This window comes from Pteropus alecto, unplaced genomic scaffold, assembly GCF_000325575.1.
Source record: "Pteropus alecto unplaced genomic scaffold, ASM32557v1 scaffold109, whole genome shotgun sequence".
NCBI lineage: Eukaryota > Metazoa > Chordata > Mammalia > Chiroptera > Pteropodidae > Pteropus > Pteropus alecto.
The window spans coordinates 404,258-421,108 of record NW_006494608.1 but is presented as its reverse complement, the minus strand read 5'-3'; the positions used below and the strand labels follow the sequence as shown (position 1 = coordinate 421,108).

General features: G+C 36.0%; 1 protein-coding gene across 1 annotated transcript in view; it reads right to left on the bottom strand.

Moving 5' to 3' along the window:
• Window positions 1-5,072, bottom strand: part of NME8 (NME/NM23 family member 8) — a 41,947-nt gene extending 36,875 nt beyond the window's left edge. The window contains exons 1-4 of the mRNA XM_006925399.1: window positions 5,040-5,072; window positions 4,907-4,964; window positions 4,605-4,711; window positions 2,645-2,716 (exon numbers count right to left, since the gene is read on the bottom strand). Coding sequence (XP_006925461.1) covers window positions 2,645-2,716; window positions 4,605-4,711; window positions 4,907-4,964; window positions 5,040-5,072 — 270 coding nt within the window. The remainder of the gene's footprint in view (window positions 1-2,644; window positions 2,717-4,604; window positions 4,712-4,906; window positions 4,965-5,039) is intronic.
• Between the last annotated feature and the right edge of the window lie 11,779 nt (window positions 5,073-16,851).

Below are 16,851 nucleotides of genomic sequence, written 5' to 3'. Positions count from 1 at the left end.
GTCAGGCCTGGTTAGTACTTGGATGGGAGACCACCTAGGAAGACCAGGTGCTCTAAGCATAAAAAATAAAAAATAAAAAAATAAGGAATTGTAAGCTGACAAGGTCATTGTAATCTGTGAGGTCAACCAAGGATTGCCTTGCCTAAAAAATAAAAAAATAAATAAAATATTTTATTTTTTATTATACAAGTAATACACTTCACACCAAAAAGATCTTATTCTAAATATCCTATTAATATGTACTCTTTTTTTCATTCATCAATTTATCTTGTCTCTCTTTCCATATCAGTAATACAGAGCTAGAACATACTAAATATCTTACTCTTAAGTTTGTATAATTTATGACATAAATTATAGACATTTTATGTAATTTGCACTGTTGCTAGCTTTTGAGTTGATTCCAAATTTTTAATAACATAACATTACAATAAACATCCTTGTCTTATGTCTTATTATCTTCTTAGGGAAAATTATTAGAAGTGTACTTGCTAAGTCAAAAGATACATGTGTTTTTAAGGCCTTTGATTCATATTGCCAAAATACTTCCTAGAAACTTCGCTTTATTTATTTATTTATTTATTTATTTATTTATTTATTTATTTATTTTAACTTTGCATCATTTAGATACCTAGATAGTTATATTATTAAAAAAAATGCTTTATAAAAACAACAAAAAAGATGTAATACATTTTAAAAAAATAAAATAGTAATCCAAAATTGGGTTTGAAAGGAAGACTTTGAGCCAGATGCCAAAGTCTTCAGTCAGCTACAGCCACAGTCCCCAACCTTTTTGGTACAAGGGATTGGTGTTCCTATGAGAATCTAATCTGAGGTAGAGCTGAAGTGGTGGTGCTAGCTCTGGGGAGCAGCTGCAAATACAGATGAAGCTTTGCTCACTTGCTTGCTGCTCACCTCTTGCTGTGCGGCCTGTACAGGTCCGCAGCCTGGGAGTTGGGGACCCCTGATCTACAGAACTGATTGGAAGGCCGGTAAATAACAGGAGTAAGGTGGGAGAGAGGAGGTTTTGTTAAATAGAGTGGAACTCCAATATGGAAGGAAAAGAAAGTTATTGTAGTAAGAAGAGGTAAAGAGAACATCAATTCTACTCCTGGTCTCAAGAAACAATCCAAGAAAATAGTCACCCTTTCTGGGCAGCAGAGAAAATGACCTAAGTAAGGAGCCAGATTTAAGGAAAGTCCAAGAAATGGAACAAAAACTCACGGCCATGGGTAAAGATATTACAAAGTTTGCCAATTGCTTACATCAATTCCAGATGTTACACAGTGAAATGGTTTGAGAGATGAGGGAGAACTAGAGAACTATGTCAGGAAAAGAAAATTCTGAGTGTTAGAAGGATGGAGCACGCATAGCTGGGATGAAGAATGGACTTATACTTTGGGCATTGATTGCAGACATGAGAACACAGACTGGATGGTTTATTTAAGGAGGGTGGGCAGGGGTCTACTGATCAGACCTGACAAAGTTGGCAAGATAATGGCCAGAGCTCCAGACTCTAGGCAGTGGTCCACTTGCCTAGTCCCACGCTTCTAAATGCTACTGCTGCTAGAGTCTCCACATTGTCCCGATAGCCCAAGCCCATTTATGTCTGGTGCAGTTACTCATTCTTGTTCCCTAAACTATCTCTAGGCCAAAAATCAGCAAATAATGATCCAACACGGAGCTGGTATTTTAGCAAAGATGAAAATACCATCTGGCTCTTTATAGATAAAGCTAGATGACCCCTCAAATAAATCATCAAATTTTACATATCTAGATCTACAATGCAATTTTTAAATTCAATTTACCGAGCAATTCAGTTTGTTGAAATAGTTGCCAGAGTATTATTCAACAGAAGCAAAAAGCTATATCCAATAGGTATTTTAAATCATTATTTCTAATATCAAAATGATAATTAAAGTACCCAGTAACAGAAGAACAGTCCAAGCCCTCTCTGTAAAGCCCGTCCTTACTATCCCAGTTCTCTAGCTTTGCAGCAGCTATACTTGCATCGCACAAGTTAGCACTTAACTGTACACTCTCCTTTCAGAAAATAGCACTTACTATCTTTTTCTGATTATTAAAGTTGTGTATTCATCACAGAATATTTGGAAAATATAGAAAAGTATACAGAAGAAAACTTAAATTATGTATCCTTCATCATGGAAAACTGCTATTGACATTTGATGAATACACTTTCTGTCTTTGTTCTATGCATTTGTGAATACAAAGATAAAAGCAATATATATATTAAAAGGTAGTGATCATATGGATATTTTCTTATATTGGTATATGTGAACATTTATAACCAATTCTCTCCTACTGGGTATCTAAGAAATTTCCAATTTTCACTCCTGTAAACAATAATTCATCATAAAATCTCTAATTATTTCCTTAAGAAAGGTAAATACACCTTGTTTTTCTTTTCCCTGATCAACTCAGTGTGTGGTAGTCTAATCTCTCCATCCATATTAGCTCCTAGAGGTAAAGTTATAAAATATATTAATAGATAAGCAAAGATAAGATAAAAAAATCTATAATTACAATCATCAGAAGAGAGTTCCATGGTAATTTTACAATGCAACTTGTTCTTTAACTGTAAATTGGAATCTAATAATACATTTGAGACAATAAATATAATACTTACAACACTAAAAAGAAAAATAGGTTCACATTTATCTCTAAATGGCTGCAAAGTCACAATGCTGTCAGCTTCTGCCTGAAAAAAAGAATTTCACGTAACAATAAAGGAAACTATATCCAAGTCATTAGATAGACTATGAACAAAAAACACAGAGATACATGTACTTTTTACTTTTATGTTTACTACATCATTTTCTTAGTATGTTATCGTTGTTTTAAGGATTAAATTGCATACACTGGCAAGTCAGGCCCTGTATCATTTGGCCTCAACCTGACTTCTGACTGTTCACCTTTATGGTACCTAATCTGCAGCTAAACTCATCTCCTTATAGTTTGCTAGACACTACCTGCACTTTCCTGGCTCCTTACCTGGTCCTTTTCCAACCCAGATAAAATGTCCAATCCAGCTGAGAAGTGATCTTTCTCCCTCCTGTTGCAAATCATCTCCTGTCCATTTCAATATTGTAATACTGTTATATGGGCCTATCTTATCTCCTTTGTTAGAAGGAGATCTATGTACACAGATTGACGATGCTTCATATTCAACTTTACATGTAAACCCTCCCCCTGGATGTTATAGGGCCATACATATAAAGGAGCTTGCTAAATGCTTCCAAACAAATAGGTTGTTCAAAATTCAAAATTTTTAATTTTTATGTTTGTAATTTTCTTAAAAATTTCTCACAAATTTCAAGTTGACTTAACTAGATTATAAACAATTATGTATTAAGTAATAATGTGTTCCTCCATATTTACAGAGCCAGCTGTCTGAAGGAGGTCATTTGGTAGGGTCTTCTATAAGAGTAGCTTTTTGCAACCTAAGGCAATTGTTTTCAAACTGGGATTTCCGGAGGTTCCCCAATCACTACCAAGGATGGTGAGGGGGAAGCCAAGAGAGGGCCCCTTAGCTTTGTGTTGTAATTTTTTTTTTAGCGTATTGGATGTTACATCATTTTCTTTTCCTTTTTTTCTTTTCTTTTTCTCTTTCTTTCCTTGTTTCTTTCTTTCTCTTTCTCTCTCTCCCTTTCTTTCTTTCTTTATAATATTAAAGGACAGAAGTCAAAGATTATATTTAAAAGTAACCTAGGCATCATTACAATGTTTATATCATAACAAAATACTAACAAGTAAAGCATTTAATAATATTATAAAAGAGCTGCAATAAATATTTACTGAATTTTTATAAGGATAGGTGGTACAATGTTAGTACAAGTCTTCAAGTCTTTCAAAAGGGTACATAACAGGAAAAATTTTATACTAACCATTCAGCTGAGAGTGATTTCAAATGGTAATCAACCTTACAGATTTTAATTTTGGATTTAAGTCTACAAGTTGTGAAAGAGCGCCTTTCCTTGGCTAATTGCAGAAAGCAAAATATCCAGCAGAGGGCACAACGGAGGTTTGGAAACTATACCTATTAATTTCTTTTCACCCTTTATGAGCAGGTCATATCATAAAAACAAGGTCAGTCAATTCGAATGTACTATTGTTGAAGGAATTCAAACATAACAAAAGAGAAACCATTCAGGGACAATGCACAAATATTTTAAATTTACACTGGGGTGGCAAGTAAGTAAGGGAAATTATTGGAAAACTAGAAACTGGGTAAATGCCCAGAGTCCTTCCTAATGCTATCCTGTAAACAGCACTTGCAGCCCTTACTCTAAGAGACACACACTGAACATATGGTCAGTTGATAAGAAACATGTCAATAGACAGATTCCATTTTTATACTTTTCTAACATTCACAATCATGACCAATAACCTCAACATTATCGGAATGGGATAAAAATCATGTTTGTTTTCAGATCTGGTAGAATTAAACATGAAGTAAAACTACCAAATAAGCACTGTCCATTTTGAAAAGTTAACAGGTTGTTTAAATTAAGACAATCCTTAAAGGGAATACTTAAACACTTAATGTAACAAGAAAACAATAGTTTAAATATAAATGAAATCCTTACTACAACAAAATGCAGAATTTCATCTTCGTTCAGTTCATTTTTCAATTTTCTGAATAAAGTCTGCATTGCTTTGCATGGTCCACACCAGGCTTGGTAAACATCAATCACTAGAAGATGATGACATTTATGAAAGAACAGAGTCAAAGATTTTAAAATAGCAGCTTATCTCAGTGCTGGGGCAGGGGCGAGGGCAAAGGCATAGAGTTTTACATTGGAAGTAGGGAGGCATGCTCTGTGTTGGGGTACCATGAGGTGCCCTGGGCCAAACTCCAGATGGCTAGACAACGGGGGAGCTCTAGTACCTGTTAGACCTTTGTTCTGCAACATCTCATCCCACAGGCTTTGATTATTGATGACTGCCTGCAATAAGGAAGGCATTGTAAAAGGTATTCAAGTGCCAGTGCACCAAGTAAAAATTTGTTATGTCATGCCCACCTGTAACTGGATTTCTCGCTTTTTGCCCGCCATTTATCCACTATCACATGGAAAAGGGAAGAAAAATAGAAAATATTTCAGAGGAAATTTAAATAATGTTTTTTCTGTTTATGCATTCATACAGTATCTTAATGTACCGCAGATTTTTTTTTTTTTTTTTTGGTATTAGATTATGCACTGTCTTCATTTCTAGAGAGAGAGAAAAGTCATTGAAGGGACTTTTCACGCTGGGCTCTCTGTTAAGTGCCTACAGCAGCCAAATGTCTTATTCTCTGAATAGTCCTGAAGCAAGGTGAGAATGTTAGGAGTTACAGTTTCTTAAAAATTGTTTTCCTAAGGTAGTATCGTTTTCATTCGCATATGTTAACTGTCTATGAACATGCCCATGGATCTTTCTTGGGTCCCTTTCCAAAGATATTTAATATTTAGAACAAGGCCACTAGTGTATTCGAGAGCACAACATAAAACTTTCCGCAGATATTAAATCAGTGAGGACCAAATGCTCTATTCGGTGGTATCAAGGATGTTAAGAGTGTAGTCCGATTACGTGTGTGACAGCACATTAGTGAAAAACAAAGGAGTGACCACGAACAACCAAGCTACACACCCGCAAAGCATGTTGGATTCCCCAACAAGCTCTCACAACGCAGAGCTTCCTCTAACCTACGTTAAAACCTTTAAAGGCAAGGAAGAAACAACTCCCCAGGATCTAAATCGGCCCTTTCGCCGAGGCACATGACCTTTGTGGGATGAGCTCACCAAGTTCGAGACCTGGCCACCTGGCAGGGGATGGTCGGTCTCCTGCTGTGCTTTCAACCTGTGCTAGACAAGCGGAGGACTAGGAAGACAGGCTAGAAAGAAGGGCGAAGGGGTTAGACACCAACGTTTCCTGCCAGGCCTCTGGCGGCTCGCGAGCATGGCCTCTCACACCTAAAGGGGCACGGCTCCAGCCTCCCTACCCCCAGCATGCAAACCTAGGAGCCGTTACAGGAGCAGTTGGTTGGAAAATCGACCCCCTTCTTGACACTAAAGGGATTACGCAGGTCTGTTCCCCTTCCTTCAGCTGCCTCCTCCCTTTCTTAGTCCCTGCCAGTTCCCCTCGCCTCCAGGTGTGTGTGTCGGGGGGCGGGGGACGGGGGACGGGGCGGGGCGGAGGGCGGCGGGTGGTGGCAGCTTGCCTAAGTGCAGGTTTGATCAGCTCTTTCCTGGGCGGGATTTCTTCCAGGGGTTGCCAGGATTTACTACATGAAATGTATACTCAGATAGGAGACAAAGGCTCTCAGAAATCTCTTCAACTTCTGCACCTTCCTTCTTTCTTTCTTTGTGTCTTTCTTTTCTTCTTTCCTTATTTTTTTATTTAGAAATAATTTTAGACTTACAAAAAAGTTTTTGAAAATAATGCACAGAACACCCATACACTCTCCCCTTATCTTTCCCCAAGGTTAGCATATTTCATAACCACATTACAGTTATCATTGCAAGCAGAACGCCAACACTGGTACAAAACTACTCTGTAGACCTCATACGAATCTGTCCAGTTTTCTCACGAATATCATTTTTTCTGGTCCAGGATCCAATCCAATGACCTGCATGACATTTAGTTGTCATGTCTCCTTAGTTTCCTCCAATCTGGATTGTTCCTCTGGACCATTTTTCTTTGTCTTTTATAACTTTGATGAGTATTTCTCTCTTTTTTTTTTAAATTTCATTATGTCATTTGTAGAATTCATACCAGGAATATTTTTAAAGTAAGTTTTTAAAAACACACTCTCCTTTTCTTACTGTATGAATTCTGTTCTTTACACTTAGTATCTTTTTCAGCTTTCTCTATTTTTCTTATTTTTAGCGTACCAGTCCACCCCGTTTATTGAGTCTGCTAACTGTCCTTCTTGATTATTCTTTTTCTTTCGGTGTTTGTAACTTTTGAATGTGAGCTAATCTTTAGAAGGGATTGATTTTTATGTGAGCTTCTGAGATAGGACTGTGGGAATGAGGCACGACAGATACTCCAGGGACATCCCCTCCCACTCCAGGATATGATTCTTGAAATTTTTTTCCTCTCTTCAGTCCTCCCCCTGTTTTAGCCCCAGCAAGGGGAGATAAGCCAAACTGGACTTTTCCAGCTCAGAAGCCATCTTTGGCTAAGGCATGACCTTTGTCTAATTATAATATCATTATAGTCTCATCTGCAATGCCAATATTGTGTCTTCCATCCTGCGCCTGATGCTATGACACATCTGGAAACACCATATAAGGAAGAAAAAGCAGAAAACCTAGTTCCCCACCTACTGGGTGGAGACAACAATGCTACATCAGTACTACATTTCTGGTCTCTACCTCCAAGAAGAACAAAAGCCCGAAATTAAGACATCCTCTCTCTCTCTCATTCACCCACACTCTCCTCTTGAGTGTGTACTTTCCTTTTAATAAATCTTGTGCTTTCCTGCCTGATGTTTGTCTTGCCCTTGAATTCTTTCTCTAGGGATAAGACAAGAACCTAGTTACCAGAGCTCCAAGCTCTCTGGCAACAGAAACATACATGTATAATGATGTCCAACATGCCTTTGCCTGGCCCCATTGATATCTAGGCTACCAGGCAAGTTGTATGTTAATTTCTCAGCTTAGTTTTTCTATTTTCAGTTGACAGCTGAAAAGCCAAATCCATTTCTATGGATAGCACCTTCTGGGATCTGAATTACTCTACACAGAATTCCAATGGATGGCAAGCATTCTTGCTCCTATCACTATATCAGTTGGGAGGGAGAAATGTTTATAGTACCATTTCTGAAATGTGACAGCCCATCTTTATTTCCAGCAGTACGTAGGTAGTTGCACCTAACCGTAACATGGAAGTTAAATCCTCGACTCTCAACTCCATAGTGTGTGGACATATGGAGATGTAGATATCAGAATCCCTACCTTGTCTATTAAGGTTCATTATCCATTACAATACTCCAATGAATCCTTTCTGCTTTATTCATGCTAACTCCTAAGACTTCAGTTTCTTATCTTGTTTCTCTTTCCTGTATATTTCTTTCTCTTAGGGTTCAGCTAAATTAAAAATTGTTGAAATAAAAAAAATCTGAGTTATTTTATTCAGCATTTTTACCTGTTTAGACATAGGCTGGGCATCTTTCTTCTCTAGCTTAGCCAACCATATTGGCTAGAAATTAATCTGCTGACTTTTCACTTTAGTCATGCCTCCCCTGTGATTATTACCATCCCTATAACTTTATGGATTTTCATTTTGCTTAAAATTATTCAAGCTTTCCTCAAGTTTCTTTTAGCTTCTGAAAATAGATAACTTTCAGAAATGATGCTTCTGAGCCGTCCTCAGCTACTATCTCTCCAGTGACCTAACTTATTTTCCTCTTAGCCCCATGATGAAGTTATTTCTCTTCGCCCTTCCTCAGAATGAGACTTATTCTGTTCTTATAGGGTGAGGGGTTGGCTTGGTCTGGGAATCGTTTTGTGCCCACTTTTCTCTAGTAACATCTATAGCTGGAGTACAGGTTGTGTGCATAACTCCCAGTTTAATTCCATTTTCAGCAAGTTTCACATGGGTCACTCTGTTCTACTGAGGTGGCTTCTTATGACCTTCTTATTTCTGATTTTCTAGAGAAAGACAAATAAGACAAATACATCTATAACTGCCAATATTCTCATTGCATGTCTGCCTTGATTCTGAGCGGCCTAGGAACACACTTCCCACCATGCACTGCCCTCCTTGCGGTTTGTCTTTTCAATATGCAAAACTCTTTCATGATATTAGTCTGTTAGTTACCTAAATTCTGAGGCCTGTTTCACAAGCATTAGTGTTTTCAGCCCAGTTCTTCTCAAAAAGCCATTAAGATAAACCTCTGGAGAAACTTAAGTTTTCTTTTGGGCTCATGTTGACAACGCAGGTGCCACAAACTTTCCTCTTTAAGGAATCTTTTTCTCTATTCCAACTATTGGGTTGAACCCAAAGGTCAATTTACTGACAGTCTAACCTTTGGGAAATAGCAATAATAGAAAATATATAACACTTCTTTCTAAACACCAGATGGCAAAGTGCTCTACATATTTATTCTTGATTGGGTAAAATCCTATTTAGAAATCCTCCTGCAGATAACCCTGTTCATCTATTTGACCCACTCTGGAAATGAGGATCCTGTCTACGAAGGTTCATTCTACTCTTTAACCCTAAAGTTGCTTCTTATATCCCAACCTATGTATAGCAGCTGGAAATCATTTTTTAACATTTTTCTTGTTAACCCCAAAAGGTATTATTCTTCAGGCACCTACAGCAAGAGTTTAGCAGGTGTTACAAATGTTCATGAACATGATTCACTCAAATTCTTCACAAAATAGTTTTGCTAATTAAGGGAAAACATGACTTGTACACAAAAAAAGTTTCAATGTATTCTCAAATGAGCACAGACATTTAATAATGATCAAGACACACAAGGCAATAGGTGAAATTAGTTTTTTAAACATCATTCCCACTGTTTGGAAAAATCTTCAATGTTGAGGTTTTGGAACAAACTTGATGAGCTTTTGATTTTGGTCTTCCTAGAATTGATTTCAAGGACAAATGCATTCTGAAAATGTTATATATAAAAAAGGTATTTATATTTTATGTAACACTGGTATAAGCATTGCCTGGGTTATTTGTTTGTTTTTGTCCTCTCAGAGTACTATCTATAGTATTTAATTATTTTCTTGGGTCATAGATTTTTTACCACATGAACGTTTCATTTGCATGTCCTCTGGATCTCTACATATATAGGAAGACACAGAGATGAGAAAGTAATTTTCTTCAAGTTTACTGAATCTATTTTTTGCCATTTCTCATGTGTTGAGTCCATCTAATGAATGTTTTACTTCAGTTATTATACATTTCAACTTTAGACTATCCATTTTTAATAGTTTGCATTTCTCTGTTGAGATTTCCTATCTGATTCATACATCGACATCATATTTTCATTAATTTAAGTACTTTTTCTTTCTTTGAACATACTTTTTAATAGCTGTTTTGAATCTTTGCTAAATATAACATTTGGGCCCTCTCAGATTCGATTTCTATTGATTGCCCCCTTTTTTTCTGAGCAAAGGTCATACTTTTCTGTTTCTTTGCAAATCCAGAAACTTTTAGTCAAAAACTGGGCATTAATGGTAATAATGTCAGCCTGTAACAACTCTGAGTTATGTTGTATTATTTTAAACATTGCTATTTAATTGCTCTAGTAGATAATTAACTTACTTCTCTGGTCTCAAATGTAAAATTAGAATACCCCATAATGTGCAGCATCTGATAAAAAGATAAGCTTTATAATATGAAGATGCAGATGAATTGAAAGTCAACAATGGAAAACATATAATGCAAACAGTAAGCATAGAAAGTTGACATAACCATATTTAAAAAATGACTTCAATGCAAGAATATTTTCACAGATAGACATTTTCTGATGATAAAAGTTATCGGGAAGACATAAATATATTTAAATGCATATATTTAACAATAGAGCTATAACATACATGAAACAAAAGTTGCCTGAATTAAATGAAGAAATAGACAAATCCACAATCACACTTGCATATTCTAACATATCTTTCCCAATAATTGATAGAAAAAGTATACACAAATCTATAAGATTATTGAAGATCTGAACAACCTTGTCAATCATCAACATAACTGACATTTACTGACAACTGCAGAATATGCATTCTCTTCTAATGCAATCTTTACCACAATGAATTATATCCTAGGCAATAAAAAAAAATCAAAATAAATTTCAAAAATTGGAATCTCTCAAATTTTTTCTCTGATCACAATAGAAATAAATTAGAAATCAATAACAATATAATATTTGGTAAATTGTAAAACACCAGAGAGTTAAGTTACACTCCACTAAATAACCTGTGAATCAAATAAGAACTCAAAAAAGAAATTAGAAAATATTTCAAATTGAATTATGATTAAAACATAATGTCAAAAAAATTTCTTAGATGTTGCTAATTCAGTGCTTAAAGAGATATTGTAAATTTAAAGACTTATTAGAATAAGAAAGGTTTCAAAATACACGATGACCTAAGTTATGACTTAAGAACTAAAACAAATAACTTATTAAAGTAAATTGAGGAAAAAAATAATAAAGGTTACAACAAAAATCAATTAAATAGAAAGCAGAAAATAAGGTGATATTGACAAAATCAAAAGTATTTTTTTGTAAAGATCAGTAAAATTAATATATCTATAGATATACTGATCAAGAAAATCAGGGTAAACACAAATTACCAGCACCATAGATGAAAGATGGAATATTTTTAGTAATCCTGAGCAACTAAAATGACAATAATAAAATATTATAAAAACTTTATGTGATAAATTTTTTAAAAATTAGATGACATAAAAATATCTTTTAAAATTCAACCTGACTTTTAAAAAGTTATTATAAAAATATTAATGTTATATGTACTTAAATATATATAAAGACATCAAAATACAGATATATCAGATAACAGCAGTTTTAAAAATGTTTTTCAATTACAGTTGACATACAATATTATGTTATTTCAGGTGTACAACACAGTGATTAGACATTTAAATAACTTACAGAGTGATTGCCCAATAAATCCAGTATCCATCTGACATCATACATAACTATTACAATACTACTGACTATATTCCCCATACTATACTCTACCTGCCCATGACTATTTTATAACTACTAATTTGTACCTCTTAATCTCTTCTTCCCTTCATCTATCTCCTCAACAAATCCTCCAACAGCAACTATCAAAATGCTGTCAGCATCTATGAGTTTGTTTTTGTTTTGTTTGTTCATTTATCCTGTTCTCTAGATTCCACATATAAGTGAAATCACATAGCATTTGTCATTCTCTGTCTGACTTACTCCACTCAGTATAATACCCTCTAGGTCCATCCACATTATTGCAGATGGCAAAATTTCATTATTTTTTATGAATGAGTAATATTCCATTGTACCACCTCTTCTTTATCCATTTATCCATTGATGGACACCCAAGTTGCCTCCATATCTTGGCTATTGTAAATAATGCTGCAATGAACATATGGATTCACATATCCCTTTGAAGTAGTGTTTGGGTTTCTTCGAATAAATACCTAGAAGTGGGATTACTGAGTCCTTCTTTGTCTCTTACTATAGGCTTTGTTTTAAAGTCTATTTTGTCTGGTATAACTATTGCTACCTCAGCTTTTTTGTTTGTTCTCATTTTCATGAACTATCTTTTTCCATTCTTTTACTTTCAATCTGTATGTGTCTTTCTATCTGAAATCTCATGTAGGCAGTATATATAAAGGTCTTGATTTCTTATCCATTCATCCACTCTGGGCATTTTATTGAAGCATTTAATCCATTTACATTTAAAATAATTTTTGATAGATATGTAGTTATCGTCATTTTATTATTAATATTTTTATCTTTTTTTCTTTCTCATTTTAAAAGTTTCTTTAACATTTCTTTTAATACTGCTTTGAGGGTAATAAACACCTTTAGCTTTTTCTTATCTAAGAAGCTTTTTATCTGTCCTTTGATTCTAAATGATAGCTTTGCTTGGTAGAGTCTTCTTAGTTATAGGGCATGCTTTTCATCACTTTGAATATTTTATGCCAGTCTCTTCTGGCCTGCAAATGATCTGTTGAGAAATCAGTTGATAGTCTTATGGGAGTTCCCTTGTAGGTAGCTAACAGCTTTTCTCATGCTGCTTTTAAGATTCTCTCTTTGTCTTTAACCTTTAGCATTTTAATTATGATGTGTCTTGGTTTGGGCCTCTTTGAGTTCATCTTGTTTGGGTCTCTCTGAGATTCCTGGGCTTGTATATCTTTTCCTTCACCAGGTTAGGGAAGTTTTCCATCATTCTTTCTTCAAATAGGTTTTCAATACCTTGCTCTCTCTCTTCTCCTTCTGGTATCCCTAGGATGAGAATGTTGGTACACTTGATGTTGTCCCAGAGGCCCCTTCAACTATCCTTATTTGTTTCAGATTTTTTTCTTTTTTCTGTTTTGCTTGGGTGTTTTCTGCTACCTGAACTTCCAAATCACTGATTCGATCTTCTACTTCATTTAATTTATTATTGATTCACTCTAACGTATTCTTATTTCTGACTGGTTCTTTTTCTGTTTTTTATCTCCATTTTTATGTTTCAAAAAATTTTTTTGAAGTTCTCACTGAGATCATTGAGCCTCTATGACCAGCATTTTGAACTCTGCATCTAGTAAATTGCTTACCTCCATGTTGTTTAGTTCTTTTTCTGGAGCTTGGTTCTGTTTTTCATTTGGGATATGTTTCTTTGTCTCCTCATTTGGCTATCTCCCTGTGTTTGTTTCTATGTATTAGATCAAGCTGCTATGTCTTAGTGGAGTGGCCTTATGTAGTGGTGTCCTATGGGGCCCAGTGGCACAGTCTCCCTGGTCACCTGAGCCAGGTATGTCACTTGTGGAGGTTGTGTGTGCCCTCCAGTTTTAGTTGAGCCTTGGTTGCTGTTTGCATTTCAGTGGGAGAGATTGCCCCTCAAACTGATTAGTTGTGAGTACTGGCTGCGACTACAGTGGAGGAGCTGTTGTGAAGGGCTGACCCTAGAGAGTAGGACTAACTTTAGCAGGGCTCTTCTACCTGCTTAATCTTCCCTTTGAGTGTGTCTTTCATGGAGGTGGTTGGGAGGTGCTCTGGTATGGTCTGAAACTGGCCACTAGGTGTGTTAGTTCTTGGGCTTCTTGGGAGAGGCTCTGTTGCAGGCCAAGATCAACTGCTTTCTATTCCCTGCCCAGGGCCACTTGATATAAGCTATAAAGTGATCTGCAGATGATTGCCACTTGTGCTGAGCTTGGAGGTGCCTGGGAGAAGTGAATCTGCAAACTGAGGCTGACTGCTGCTAGTGCCAGGCTTGGGACTGCTTAGCAAGAAACACAGGGTATATCGAGGCCAGATGCTCTTTGTGTGGGGTATGTGAACCTTTGAAAGACTTTAGGAAAGTCTGCAGCCTGAGCCAAGATAGGCCATTTGTATGAAAAAGCCACTGGAAGTGGCTTGAGTTGGCCCACAAGTTGGGTGGGGTGGGATTTCAGAAAAATCACCAGGGCAGGGTGAATGGTATCATCTAGGTTTATGGATACTCAAATATGGCAGCTGCTTGGGTCTGCACAATGGATGAGGGGAAGGCTCAACAAAGGGATAATGGCTTCTGCCTGGGTAAAGTTGCTCCTCCAGGCTTCACCATGATGCCAGAAAATTCAGTTCCTTCCAATATGTTCCTGATGCCTTTTGAGCTGCTGCCCCAAAGATGCAGCTCAGAGTGAGTCCATAAGCAACTAAGTCTATGCATGGGCCCTTTAAGAGGTATGCTGCCCCCCATATCATTCAGTTACAATATCTATTGGTTTTCAGAGACAGAAGTTGTGGGGCCCTTTCTCCCCAGCACTGAACCTTGTGCTGAGGAGCCTAGTGTGAGACTGGGACCACTCACTCCTCAGGGACTTCCATAGCCAAGATATCCCTCCTCATTTTTGAGCAACATTATTTAATAGAATAATGTTGAAAAGATGATTATATTAAAAATAATATTAAAAGGTGAATGCAATGTATGCATTCAAAAGATATTACTGCTTATTTTTAGATAGTGAAATTATTGGTGATCTTTATTTTGTTTTTATACTTTTTCTATATTTTCCATATTTTATGCAATAGTATTTATTTTAGAATCAGAAAAAGCAGTAAATATTTCTAAAATTCACTTTTCTTATTATTTTTACAGTAGATTTTCTTTGATTGTTCTTGGGTCCTTTTCAAGTACTTTCAACTATTTTAACAGTGAAGATTAATTTTTATTGAATTTTATTTTCTTTGCTACTTTAAGATAACACCTCACTTATTTTCTTGAGCATTGCCTTTTTGTAGAGCTAATGAGCATTTTTTTCAGAAACATTTTTACCCCATTATAATAGCCATCATTACAGAAACATCTTGATACTACTCTCTTACTTTTAGTAGATAATTCAGTGCCCTTTGAAAATTAATTTCTCCTCCCCCATTGATGTAAAAGTATGTAAACTTTGGAGTCTAAAAATTTAGGTTTAAACTCTGGTATTGACTTTACTCTTAGTCTAACCTAGAACAAGTTATATAACCTTTTCAACCTTAATTTTCCTATCTTCGAATGAAGATTATAGTAGCATGTTTGTGTGATTAATAATATAAATTACAGAAAGAGCTTAATGGAGAGTGTGTTCTGTGGCTTGCGTGTGTGTGTTTATTTTTCTCACTCTACTTTCTTTGGTATTTCCTTTTGAGACAAAACTTGATAACTTCAGAACTTTAAAAGAAATTAATTGTCTCAACTAGTACAATACTGAAATTGACTTTTATCACAAGAAATTCCCGACTCTTAATTTTAAAAGGACTAATTCCTAAATGTTAAAATTTTTAAGAGCTCTTAGAATTTTCTCTTTTGCTACTGTTATTTAATTTCTTCAGTGAACTCTAAATCATAACTCTCCATTTTAATATATTCTCCCTGAAGCCTTTATGTGAATTGTTCTTTTACACATATTTGTAAAAACAACTCATGACATTATTTATTTGAATTTTATAAGTAATAATGTATAAGAGCAACTTCTAAAAAAGTCCATAAAGCAACAGTTTATACTTCTGTGGTGGCAGTTGAGAAGGAGCTCACTATGAAATCAAACATCATTGACCACATCCTGCTACCAAGCCTCTTAAATCTTCCTGCCCTTGACTATTTGGAGGACTAATACTCACCTAGAGAAATAAAGATATGGAGATAAGAAGAGCTCTAAGCTCATATTCTGGAGCTCAGCATTGTCTTTGTTGTCCATCATCTTCTGCCTCAGTTCTAAAATGACACCCCTATTTGTAAGATGTATGAAACTCTGGACTTATAACTTTCCAGAGGTCCTGCAGTTCAATCTTTCCAAGTTTTAAGAAGTCTTTGTTAAAGGGTGAAAGGACTTCCTAGAAACATAAAGATTCAGCCAGACAGCATGTTATAGGGCAAAGCTGATAAATGTGTGGCAAGTGAGCCACCTTTCACTTTCCCACTTCTATAGTAGATATCACTAATCTATCATGACAGTGTTTCCTGCTCAGTCTCAGACTCATTCTCAGAAGAACCTCAATGGCTCTAATACAGGAACTTCTGTGGCTTTAGAGTTGAAGGCCAGTCCCTAGATCTTCCTGGGAATCCAACATGAGTCCTGAGGTGCTGTTACACATCACCTACATGTAGCAGGAATAATCCCTCCGAGATTAGTCTTGGCACAAGGCAGGAGCCTCTCTCCTCTAACACAACCCCCACTAGTCCTTCTGCTGTGGCCCTCAAGGAGTCCAACTTGACATTATTTTCATTAATATCTAATAGAGTCCCCTCACACTGTAACCAACTTTCTGACTCTCTAAATTATTTTCCAGTAGCTTCTGATCTGTTATAACACAGTAGCAAAAAAAAAAAGTTTCTCTTGTGTAACCAAAATTTAACAGTCCCTGGAAATGAATCAGAATCAAGATTTGATTCCAAAATGGAACTCTCCAAAAAAACAGATCACAGTTCCTGCAGGATATGACATCCAGAATGGAGAATCACGCCTAGTGTAGAAGTCCTAAAAGAAGCAGGGAGAGGAGAAGAAGGAAGAAAATGTAATTGTTTATAATGATCAATTCTGCTTCCTTCAAATAAAGGCCTTTGTATTATGTTTCTGAGTCCAGAATAGTATCTGGGTCTGGAAAAACATCTCCAACTAGGGAATTCATCTCTGTACTGTGCAGAGGAG